The sequence below is a fragment of the Strigops habroptila genome, chromosome 12 (genome assembly GCF_004027225.2).
Source record: "Strigops habroptila isolate Jane chromosome 12, bStrHab1.2.pri, whole genome shotgun sequence".
Lineage (NCBI taxonomy): Eukaryota > Metazoa > Chordata > Aves > Psittaciformes > Psittacidae > Strigops > Strigops habroptila.
In genome coordinates this window covers 8,609,988-8,622,415 of record NC_044288.2, presented here as the reverse complement: position 1 = coordinate 8,622,415, position 12,428 = coordinate 8,609,988, and the positions used below count along the sequence as shown (strand labels likewise).

At 43.0% G+C, this 12,428-nt stretch overlaps 1 protein-coding gene across 6 annotated transcripts in view; it reads right to left on the bottom strand.

Annotated features, from left to right (window-relative positions):
* Positions 1-12,428, bottom strand: part of AFF4 (AF4/FMR2 family member 4) — a 52,510-nt gene that overhangs the window by 5,845 nt on the left and 34,237 nt on the right. For all 6 annotated transcript variants that reach the window (XM_030504497.1, XM_030504494.1, XM_030504498.1 and 3 more), the window contains 10 exons: positions 11,499-12,416; positions 9,821-9,909; positions 7,416-7,653; positions 5,214-5,311; positions 3,766-3,829; positions 3,481-3,617; positions 3,008-3,079; positions 2,217-2,310; positions 1,111-1,154; positions 99-319 (listed from right to left, as the gene is read on the bottom strand). In XM_030504497.1, the coding sequence (XP_030360357.1) occupies positions 99-319; positions 1,111-1,154; positions 2,217-2,310; positions 3,008-3,079; positions 3,481-3,617; positions 3,766-3,829; positions 5,214-5,311; positions 7,416-7,653; positions 9,821-9,909; positions 11,499-12,416 (1,975 nt within the window). The remainder of the gene's footprint in view (positions 1-98; positions 320-1,110; positions 1,155-2,216; positions 2,311-3,007; positions 3,080-3,480; positions 3,618-3,765; positions 3,830-5,213; positions 5,312-7,415; positions 7,654-9,820; positions 9,910-11,498; positions 12,417-12,428) is intronic.

Genomic DNA, 12,428 nt, shown 5'->3' with positions numbered 1-12,428 from the left:
CAGCATCCTGCACACCTCTAACTGCAACGCCCCACTTTAAAGCCTATGAGCACACTCTGGTACATCTGGTGTCACAACCCTCCCAGGTCAGCTCTTACCTTTCTGTTCTTTAGACAGCTGTTCGGCTTGGTCCCAAATTTCAGTGGCATAGAGGAAGTTGGATGTAACCTGGACGTAGCTGGCAGCCATCTGATGGATCCTCTGAGGGATCGTCACGGAGGACCCGCTTCCTGAAGGGTTGGCTGCCCCGGAAGAGTAATTTCCTGAATTCCCTGGAGACAGCTTTGGAGAGACTGGAGATGGCATACCCACGGGCTTGCTGCTTGTCCAAAGGAAACGTTCAATTGTAAAACGCATATATACACATATGTACTTTGGGCACATCATGCTGTGAGATGCCCTCTAAGAGCTCTCTTCCCATATCTCGGGGTGTGAGATGCTAAAGCGTTCCCACCTTGCACATCAAGAGGTCAGGATGTGCCCTACAACACATGAAATGCATGAGCTGGGAACAACTGCTGAGGATCCTCCAGCTCCTGTGTGTTAACTTCACAGCCAAAACCTAATTACCAAACCTCATCGTCCTTCATTCAATCAAATCTCGAATTCATTGTTTAAATAAACTGAACCCTAAAGAATAATAATGACAACATTACAACTACATGGTCACTATTTGGCCATAGTGTTACACCTTCAGATAACACGATGCAAGTCTGAAATGCCCTCCCACAACTCACAGAGTAATGATCACAGGTCCAGCATTGGGTTTAAAAGAATAGAAGTAAACTGCTGTACTATGGAACAGACAACCCTGAAAGTTCTTGTAACAGTCTGGGCTTGCAGCATTAACAAAACCATTGTTTTGAGGGGAAAAGCATTAAATAAACCAACAAAACTCACTGAGATAAGTGACTTGTGTGGTAGTGACACACTGACCCTTACGCCTTCCAAGCCTTTCATCACACAAACTACTGAATCAAAATCTACACTCTCAGAACCATCACCCAACACCTTAAAGAGTGAAAAGCCACTCCCTGAGCACCTCAGGCACAGTTATGTAGAAAACTAGCTATAGGTTGAGAAGCACAGGGAACAGCTTTGACTACTCACCTTCCCATACCAGGTGACGGTGCTTGAGAATTATTGTAGGAATTCTGTTTGGGGAAAAAGAGATTTGTCACCTGATTCATGTTCATACTTTCACCAGCTACACTTTATCTGGCTGTTTAAATGGCTATTTTCGGCCAAATTAATTTTTGTTCTATTAAGCAATAACCACATTCTAAATGTCACAGTGAATTAACATTTGGGAAAATATCCTCTTTTACTGATGACTAAGACATAAATTAAGGGATTATTTTAGCAACACAAAGGCCACTAAACACACATAGGACTGGAGTAGTCCTCTGCTCTATCCATTAGAGAACATCTTGCCTTTTTCAGCCCATTAATAGGAAGAAATCTGTTATTTCTGGCATTGGACAATTAAAGATGTCTCAAAAACTCTGAGAAGTCAGGCACGAGACAATCCTGTTTCCTCTCAGCTGGGAGCTTCAGAGAAACCCAGTGACATGAGTCACCTATCCCCAAGTGCTCCTTCGGGAAAGCACAGCCTAGATTAAGGACTGAGTAACACTACAGAAGTATCGTAACGGTTTTTCTCATCTGCAACATCTCGATTCAAATAAATGCACTCAGAGGATGTGTCTCTTCATCTCCTTTCCCTGAATTCAGGTAAATTCATGGTGGGGGATAACTGAAAAAAATATCAAACATCCCACTGCAAGCACCACAACCAAGAAAGAACAATTTGGGTTTGAATTGGAAGTTGGCTCCAGCGCCAGTGTTTGCTGCAGCACATGTAATATAGCCCTAGATCCTGAATTCCTTTCAGCTTACACATGCAAGTGAAGTTTCAGCTTGTATTTCTGCAGCAAGAAAACCCGTTTTAAATTCTCCTTGAAGCCTTCTAACTTTATTACAGAAGACAAAAGCTAGACCAAATTATTAATAGAGCTTCCATGCTGGGACCAGTGGGGTTATGGCACTCACACTGTCTCTTCCCAGCTTTAAACTACTCAACTTTAATACACTTTAAAGGCCCAGTTCTAAACAGGGTATATTCCACGTGCACAGTCTGAAAATTGGATTCAGGAATTTGAAGAGATGCAGAGCTTCAACGTGATCAGGTTTTAAGAACATACACACACAATTACCTTCAGATGTTCAGTCAGAGTTTTAGAATATTTCAATGCACTTTCCTTCTTCAGTTTGAAAAGCCTTAGGTATAGCAGAGATTGGCACCGCAGGCTGCCCAAAGACACAACACAAGTTACAGTTCAAGCCAAGCTTATCACAACTCAGTGAATATCAAAAATCTAACAGTTGTGTTTTTGAAGTTTCCTCTGCCAGCTCTGAGAAGACACCTCTCAACTTCTAATTCAACCAATAATCCACGGCCCCCTTTAAATTCTCAAGGAAATAAACCCAGCTCTGTGTGACTTAAGCTGAGACCGTAATTTTCAGTGATTTTACTGATACAATCAGTTTCCAGTTCGGAGCTTAGACGACAACACTCAGTTATTTCCCAAACAAAGGTTTCATTTACTTTTTGCTTCTGTCAGGCCATACGGAGTCTAATGCACTCCACCATGGTCTCCCCATCCTTTTCTGCCTGACTCCAACTGGTCCTGCTGTGGCCAATTCTTTACAGTCACTTCCAATTTTGACCTATCACTGGGTGAGTACACAGGATGGACCCTCGTCCTTTCTGCTGTTACCCCTTAACAGTTCAAAGACTTGGCCTTCGTTGTCAACATCCCCTCAGCCCCGGTCTACAGTAATCAGATATACAGCAGTAATCTTTGTGTAAGTGGAAAACTCATATTTGGTTCAAAACCACCTGAGAACTCAGTGTCATACAGCATTTCATGTAGAGAACACACTTGACATTAATCAGGGCATTAAGTTCAGACAGTGCATTGTACTGAGTTCAGAAGACACGTACCAAAGCACTGCTAGCCTTTTATCCGCAGCTGTAGCATCCGGTGCCAAGTAATTCTTCAGCTTCATAGTGTATCTGCAAACAAAGTCATCCAGTAAACAACACAATAAAAATGACAGTTATCATTTATCAGTCAGCAAACACCGGTGCACTTCGGAATTTCTAGTTTTAACTGTCTTCACCATTTCAGAAACTTCTCTCAGACCGTGAACGAAATGCCAACTAGGCAGTAACTGCAACAGTTTTGCTTCTTGTGTTATGCCTTGTAGAGTGATTTCAAGAGCCTTAGCAGAAAACATCTCAACCTTCATGAAAACACTTTAAGCCTCACCAACTGGAACGAACTGGTAAGTGATCCAGTAATACTGGAGAATGAGATCTCAAAAGCTGGCAACAACTTCAGTGAATGTAGCAGCTCTGCTTTCCAGAGCTCCTTCCCACCCACTTGACTTTTGTATACGCTTTGCAATGCTTACTTGATTAATTCCACAGTTTCTGAATACATAGGGAACGGGGACTTGGATTCCTGAGCATTTTTCTCCAATGCATTCCCACACTCAATGAACGACACTACAGCATCTAGGTAGTAGACAGCCTTCTCAAACCTGTCAGACTGAGCAGATGGGAAAAGCTTTTAAGGACAAAAACCAGAGAGGAAGTACAAGAGAGCTGCAGTACAGGAGGGCAGCAAAATGGCAACAGCAGGAAACAAACCCCAGTGTAACGTGCAAACCCTGGCTGAGTATCGGAGATTTACTTACCAATGCATCAGCGTTATGTTTTAGCTTCTTTGCTTCTTGCAAATAATGATCAGCTGAGTAAGTCCTGCAACAGAGGACATACAGAATCAGCCCCAGCCATATCACATTGCATTTTATGACTGAGGTTTCTTAATGTTGTCAAGTTTCCTATTTTCTCTGTCTAACTCAAGTTAGAGGAGCTACACTATGATAAAACAGGTAACCAGTATGGTTAGTTACAGTATGATTAAATTGTTAAAAATAGTTTAAAGTCAGTTCTCTAGTTTCAGGTAACTCAAAACAGTAACTACTGTGATAACTACTGTGATTTGGTTAAATTTATTGCATTTGACAGTCAAGCAAACCAAACACCTGACCAACAACAGGGGCAGGGAAGGAAAAAACCCACAAAACTTGAGGACAAATTAATCCAGCGCCTCCAGGACTTGCATGACTGAGGGTGTGAGATAGCTAAAAATTACAATAGCAATATAGAATAGCTGTATTCAGGTGTTAACTGCTCTGCTTAGCCACCCAAAGCAATCAAAGCTAAATGACTTCCACAAGTAGATGAGCAGAATGCAATCATAAAAGCGTAATTACACATTTCAACATATTAACCTATTACCTATGAGTTGATTCAAGTTTGAAATCAATTCTCCCAGCCACACTATCTTACTTGTCAAAGAATTAAAGATATTTGAAATCAACGTTTTTAACAGTCCACTTACATGAAATTGATGGAATTAAAAAGCAATAGTTAATGTTAAAAATATTCTATACCTACAAAATTAGCTCCAATAGTTCTAGGCCCAAGAAATCCCAAAATGTCTCAGTCAAAACCATAAAGTTCTAACATGTTGCCGTTCCAAAGCACAATGGCCATTCCTTGAAGGGTGCTCTCTTGTTATATCTTCCTATACTTCAACACACATTCAGAATTCTTTTTTTAAAGAAGTTTGATCTTATCTCAATTTCTCATCCCTGTTTTGTCTTGGAATAACTGAAAAATCCCCATAAACGATTTTGTCCTAAATGATTGACAGTGTAGCTCAAATCAGCAAATTGACTTCTTCCTTTTTCTTTCTTTAAGGAATAACTATAAGGAGAAAACCACTGAGCAGCAGACAGGTAGCAGCAGTGTCCTGGTAAGGTGAAAAGGACACATCAGCATTTAGAACAAGAACAGCCCTGAGCTATTTAAATCTACTGCATGGTCCTCTTATGCTCGGCAGGAATGTCCAGGGCAGGCTACAGCTCCTCCTCAAGGACCGTGCTGTCTGCCAAGGCACTGGCCCGAGGAGCAGGCAGACAAGCACAGCACTGCAGGAACAACACGCAGCTCCCCAGAGTATGAGTGTGTTCCTAACGTCTTTTGTGAAGCAAGACAACAGCTCTTCTCCACAGGGAGCTGGCCACGCTCCGAGACTCAGCGCCACGGAGGGAGAGGCACCTTCTGCTGTTCTTACCTATCATCAAAAACAAGTTTTGCTCTTCTTGACTTGGAACTCTCTGTAGACTGAGCAGACACAGGAGGGCAGCTGGATGAATTGTTCAGAATCTTTTCCTGAAAGGGAAATTGGTGCCAAAGAATAAATGTAAAGAAAAGTTACATCTTCTCTGCCTTCAAGAAAAGCATCTGTTGTATACATTTCGCCCATTATCACATTATATGTGATAAGGTCAGTTTTGCAGCTGGTTCAGCTGCCATTCTCCACAGACAGTAACACAGCTTCCATGAGGCTTTCACCTACTGTTGGCGCAGGGGCTGTAACCAAGCTCCTCACTCTAACACACCAGGGCATCTCCATTAGAAGAATGAACACAGCCAAGGCTTTCTAGATACACCCAGGCCAGGAAATCCCTGCCTGAATCTCCCATGTCTCTGTTTCCAAGTCCTGTTTTTCCACTCTAACAAAGAGCTGATGAATATTATTTATGATTTCTCCTTTCTATCAACAATTCACTCAGCTGAATGTCTTTGCCTTGGAAAAAGAGTATTTCGGAAGAATAAGCATCATAATTAGGGAGAAAAGTAGCTGTCTTTACAACACACTGTCCTCGCTCCTCTAAATTATGGCTCAACATGACACTTCAGGCTAAAGACTGGTCACTAGAAATACGCTGTGAATCAGAAGTGAATCCATTTTTACCTGCTGAACAGTAGAAAACAGCTCCCCAGCTTCATACGTGTTTTCTGCTCTTTTATCATGACCAAAGGCCACCTATATAGACGTATTTCATAACTTACACTTAACAGATTATTGCTTATCAGAAGGATCCTGGAGTTGCAAGGCACCAGACTGGCACGGCAATGTGCTATCTGCCATTGTAACGCAGAAACAGCAACGAAACACGCAGTGCAAATGCAGGGAGAGCATGTACTACTTTGAGAAAGGCATGACTAAGCATACGTGAAGAATAACATGATAAACATCTCACACATTAACTGCTGGCTTCAGGACATTTCTATGCTGACAAACAAAGGGCAAAGCCTCAGCCTGTGAGGCAAATGCACTATGTGCAGCTCCTGGAAGTGCCTTCTGCAGCCACCGATGTGCACAGCCCTGCCAGGCTCCTCCGATCCCACCGCGCTGGCACCTGCACTAACACAGCATGTCTCCCAGTTCAGATATTCAAGAGCTCCACCCCAATGACTAAGTTTCTGCCATTGCTAATGTCTATTTGCTGCTTCACTCCTCCCCAAATCAATTATCTTTCCTGAACATTGTTAGACTCTGCTTCTGAGCTTTCCCACTGCAAATCCAGCTACTGAGGTTTAGTAGCTCCTTCAGCTACTGGAGTTTCTGCAGCCCATCAGAGGCTCGGGGCTTTGCTGCAGAGAAGTTGGAGGCAGCCACACCAGCACTGTCCTTGTGCAGCAAACACTGAAATCACACAGAAAGGTGAAATCCCTCCCAGCCAAACACCAGGCTCAAAAACTGGTTATACAACAGGAACTGTGCATCACAGGCATTCAACAATATGCTCTCAGATGTCCTCACAGGCTAATTTCTGTCCAGTACTACACATTTATATACTGATCAACAAGAACATTAAATTTAGTGACCTAAAAGTATAATTTTCCTGTAATATTTTTAAATTCCATCATATTGAAATATCTCCCTAACCTATAGCTCTTAAAAACCATTTTCTGCACCATCTTTATAACCATGTTTTCTCCACTCCAACCACAGATAGTGCTGCATATTCCCAACCTGGAGTTAAAATATTCTTCCTGTGGTCTACATTGTCATGAAATGAGAGTTACAGCTTCCCACCCTAGCACTGAGAGTGGACTGAGCTCCTGCTCTCCTTAAAAATCAGGACAAGCTCTATCTGGTCTGTTGAGACAAGAGTAACCTCATTTACCATTGTGTAAACAGCTTTCTGGTCATATTTCTTACTAACAAATTCAACAATACAGAAGCAGCATCAGTAATCAGAAGTTGATTAAACACATTTGGCAGGAATAAGCATTAGTATTCCACAATATCTCCCAGATTGTTTTCTAATTTATAGACTTCCACGGTACTCAAGTACTAGGACACAACACAATGCACATCCAAAACTAACTGCATTTAACTTGAACTGCAAATTGTTGTTTAGATCACACTGAGCATGTCAAACTGCAATGCAAAGCAACAGGCATGTGCAGATAAGCCCTTTACCTTGGTTTCTTTAGCACTGCTAGAACCCTTGCCCTCTGTTTTCTTCTGTTTGGAAGACGAGCTGCCTTTACTGCCACCACTGCTCTCCTTGCCAAGGTTGCTGCTGGACTTCAGGGATGAGGACTGACTGACCGTCCTCTTCCGGGAGCCATGTTCTTGCTTGGCATCTTTCTGCAGGACTGGGGCAGCAGGAGATGGCAGCAAATCCTTTTCTTTAATAGCACTTGGCTTTGAGGACCTGCACAAAAGGAACAAATTCAGCTTTGGGGTTTCTTTCCTTTAAAAACCCCAAAATAAAAACAACCAACCCCCCAAAACCAAAACCTCAACACCACAAAACCTTTTCTTTATTATTTTGAATACATCTATTATTTAAAAATGAAATATTTTTTAAACAAAGCACATTTTTATTGTTCAACCTGGCAAAGCAGATACAGAGGGAAAGAGAGAGACTAATCATCCCGGTGAGTAGGTTCCTATGAAGCCAAATTGAACTCGCTTTCCCCATTTCATTTGTTCTGACCTGAACACACAGCAGACAAGTTCTAACCATAAAACCACACCCCTCCAAGAGTTCTTAATAAAAAAAATCCACCCCGAACACTTGGGATGTGAGGAATGGATGCCAGCGTTAGCGCCAGGCTGTCTGTTCCCGACTCGTCATCTAACAGCTCAGATGGAAGATGGTCCAGATAAATGTTCTCTGGAACCCAGGCATCTGGAAAGCTTTCTCACTGCAGCCTTTCAGTACACTCTTACTTGACTGCTGAGGGCTAACGTTGGCTATTCCAGGCTTCCCATAATAATTATTTCTACCCATTACCTTTGTAAGATCATACAGTTTCATTTAGTTCTATGTCCTTCAGCTAACTGCACTCGCAATCAAACAAGTATCAGAAATAATAGGTAAAAAAGCATAATCAAGCCAGAAATGGATCCACTTATTCTACATCTGTTTCCTAACAAATAGTAAGACAGTTTAATTCAGAATGGGCAAACAAGCTTTCTAGCATCTGATGTGCTGCAGCTTCTCACATTATTTGTAATTTGGCCATTACTCACTATAGAGAAATATTTTCCATGACATAATTATACCAGTTTTCAGTCACTTGAAATGGCAATTTGAAAAGGCAGTGGAAAAAACCCTTACTTTCTGCTGTGGAGTAACACGGACCAAGAAATAAACAGCATAACAGCTATTACACAAAGCATGGGAATTTACAGAAATAACAAACAACTAAAGGAGGATTAAATAACATTATTGATTTGTTAATTCTCTGTTACTTTGCTTTTGTGTAACTCACGCTTTTCTTAGCTAATCTCTCAACCAACTGTGAGGCTAAATCCACGGATGCAAATCTCAATGCCATCAGCTTCCCATACAATGCCAGTGTCCTGGTTTTAGCCAGGAGAGTTGCTTTTCTCCCTAGTAGCCAGTAGGGTGGCGTGTTTTGGACTTCATATGGGAATAACACTGATAACACACGGATATTTTAGTTGTTGCTAAGTAGTGTTTACACCAAGCCAAGGACTTTGCAGCTTCTCATGCCCCGGCAGCGAGAAGGCCACGGGCACAAGAAGCTGGGAAAGGACACAGCCAGGACAGGTGGCCAAAGGGATATTCCAGATCATACCACACCATGCTCAGCCTAGAAACTGGGGGGAGTTGTTTGGGAGGACCCCAACCACTGCTCGGGGACGAGCTGGGCATCAGTCAGCGGGTGGCGAGCTCTTTATTGTGCATCATTTGGTTGTTTTTCCTTGAGTTTTATTTCTCTTTTGGTTATCTCCCTTTTCATTACAGTCATTAGTATTTTACTTTATTTCAATTATTAAACTTCCCAGTTCTCCTCCCCATCCCAGCAGGGGATTGCAATGAGCCAGCAGCTGTGTGGTACTTAGTTGCTGGCTGGGGTTAAACCACATTTAAGCCAGTTAAGTAATTTATTTGCAGTTTACACTTGCTAAATGGAGAATTATCAGATTGGGATAATTTAAAAGCACAGATTTTGCAAGATCAAAAAGCTGGTTTTTGCTAGAAATCTGCAAAAACCAGCTGATTTCTAAAACAAAACCACCCTTGCTGTGTATTAGAGCAAAACCAGGAAGCATTGATTCCATAAGACACCAACCCTTCACGGGAGGGGTTACGTCACTTCTGTTAAGTAAAACAATTGTCTTTAGTCAATGTTCTTAGTTATGGAAATTAATTTCCACCAACTACTAGGAGAAACTCTGAAGTAATTCTGTCTGAATGGTAAGAAACAATGAAATGTTACCAACTGATTCAGAATGTGGAAACGCTTGGGGAGAGGAGGGAAGGAGAAGAGGGGAGAAGACAGGCACCCATCTTCTCCTTGATCACCCTGAGCCTTCAATGGTGAAAACATGGCCAAGATACTCACTCCCTGCTGCTGGAAGTCTTGTGTCCTGATGGAGCTTTTTCTTCCAGTTTTGTTTTCTTGCTTTCACTGGCTCTGTTTTCATCCTCGTTCTGAGGAAAGCAAACAAGAAATACATCCAGGCAAAGGTCCACATTTAGAGCTTCACTGAGAGTGGCAATGTTTCATAAAGAGACTCAATTTAGCAGGTGTTTTGCAGTGTACAAAATAAGATACGTACAGATGACAAGGATATGCCCTACGGCATCTAGTCCATGTCAAATATTTGACCAGATCCCAATACTGGAACATAACTGAAAACAAAGTCTGGATTCTGAATTACCAACTTGCATAAAAGAAGCAGCAGCCAAGTTGTTCATTTTAGCACAAGCATATTATCACCATGAAATACTGGAAGTATTAACACAGTGAATAAAGGTCTCCTAGAAGACACTCATTTCAGTAAGTGATCAAGTTTTCTTAGGTTGCTCAGTACGAAAACTGGTTTAACTGAAATTATCTATCTCCTCTGGAGAGCCAAATGACTCTCGGAATGGTATCACAGAATTAGGGAATCATGGAATGTTTGGGCTTGGAAGGGAGCTTAAAGCTCCTCCAGTTCCAACCCCCTGCCATGGGCAGGGACACCTTCCACTAGAGCAGGTTGCTCCAAGCCCCTGTGTCCAACCTGGCCTTGAACACTGCCAGGGATGGGGCAGCCACAGCTTCTCTGGGCACCCTGTGCCAGCGCCTCAGCACCCTCACAGGGAAGAACATAACCATGTAATCCTTTAATTCCAGATGTCAAGTCTTACAACCCTGACAAATCCCTGACAAAGTGAAATTTTCAGAGTGAAATCCCATTTCTGACCCTCTGAGCCAGGGCTCCACCGTGCTGACTGCATGGAAACCAGGAATCTGTAAACATTTATTGGATCACTGAGTCCATCTGACAGGTCTGCTCTTTACAGACTGTCCATGTTCTGAGGTTTCTAAAAGCAGTTTAAGATTACACTGCCACTTCCTTACCATTCCCCCCTAAGAGCATCACTTCTATTCAGCTCCCCATCGACTCCTGTCCACTTTACTGCCCTCAGGCATCCCTGCTTTTTATTTATAGGTGAAAAGACTAAATGCTTTTTTGGAAAAAATTAAAGATCATCATGGAGAGATCCCTCTGCTCCCAGTAGAGCAGCACCCCTGAGCTCACTGCTTCTGCTGCTGCCATGCCTCAGGCCCATTTCTGCCCCATCCCTTGTCCTGGCACTATGCAGTTGCATGATTCACTGCCTCGAGGAGCTGATCCAGTGGAGAACTACCTTTTTCTTGGCCAGGTGAATTTTCCATTGGATCAGTTGCCTGAGGTGGCCTGCAGTGCAACGGGGGCTGTGCCAGATCAAGTGGAGGCATGAGAGGGCAGGATGCAGCACTCACAGGTACAGAAGCTGTGCCACCTCCATGAGCTCCAGCTGCAAGTACAACCTTCTCCCTTCTCCCTTTCACTCCAAAAGAAAATCCCAGTAGTCTCTAACAGCACAGGGATGATCCATGTGTTCTACACAACACAGACAAAATCACCTCCTGCACTGCTCAGTCACCACAGTGAGGTATGAACTGCATCGCTAGGCTACACGTGTGACACCAGTAGCAATCCCCTAAGGGGCTGAGGCAACAGGCAAATCTCTCTCTACAAAATCATCACCTGCTTGTGTTTCCTTTTGCCTTTTGTAGAACTCTTGTCAGACGGCTGCTTCTGGGATTCTCTCGTGTGCTTCTCTGGCACGGTTTTCTTTTCCACTTTGGGTGCGTCAGCATCCTTGTAAGGCTTCCCTGGTATTCTTGATAAGAGGCTCAGGTCAATCTTCACAATGAGGGGGTACCTTTCATCAGGATCACTGAGTGGTGAAAGAAGCTCTTTCTCTTCCATAGGAGAGAACATTCTTTGCCGAAAAAAGCTGTCATCCTCCTCCATGGAAGATTTAACAGGAGTCCTATTGCTCTCAGAGTATTTGGGTGTTTGTGAGGAAGGAGGCAGGCTCTCATTTTCATCTGAATCAGAGGATGAGGTATCTGTTTCTATGAATTCCCTGGATTTCTGGGCAGATTTGCTTGAAGCCTTGTATTTCTTTTTCTCTGTTGTAGGCCGAGGGGAAGATTTGGGCTCTTTCTTTATATTGGGTTTTCTGGAGCCTTTTGTGGCTGCCTTATGCCTGTTGGAAGGTATATTTGTTGCCATGTCTACTGGGGTTTCACTTTCTATTTTAAGACCTCCTCTAGGCTCTTCAACAGATGTCTTTTCTGCTTTTTTGGGCTGCTTTTTACCTACAGTCCTCCTCTGTGTGGAGCTGTCACTCTGGGCAGGCGATTTCTGCCTGCCACGACTGCCCTCCGAGCCCTTTTGGGTGGGTTTGGAATCTCGCCCTGGTGTAGAGGAAATGGAATCCTTGGATCCACTTTGATCAGTGTATCCGCTCCCTGTGCCCTGATCCCGTCCCTCCTTTTTATAGCCTTGGGAAGATGGAATATTGCTGTCCACGGAAGAAGCTGGTGATACTTTATGTGAATTAACTTTGTTCAACCAGTTATCCAGTTGCCACTTGTTTGTTGGTGGTGGCTCTGGCTAAAAAAACCA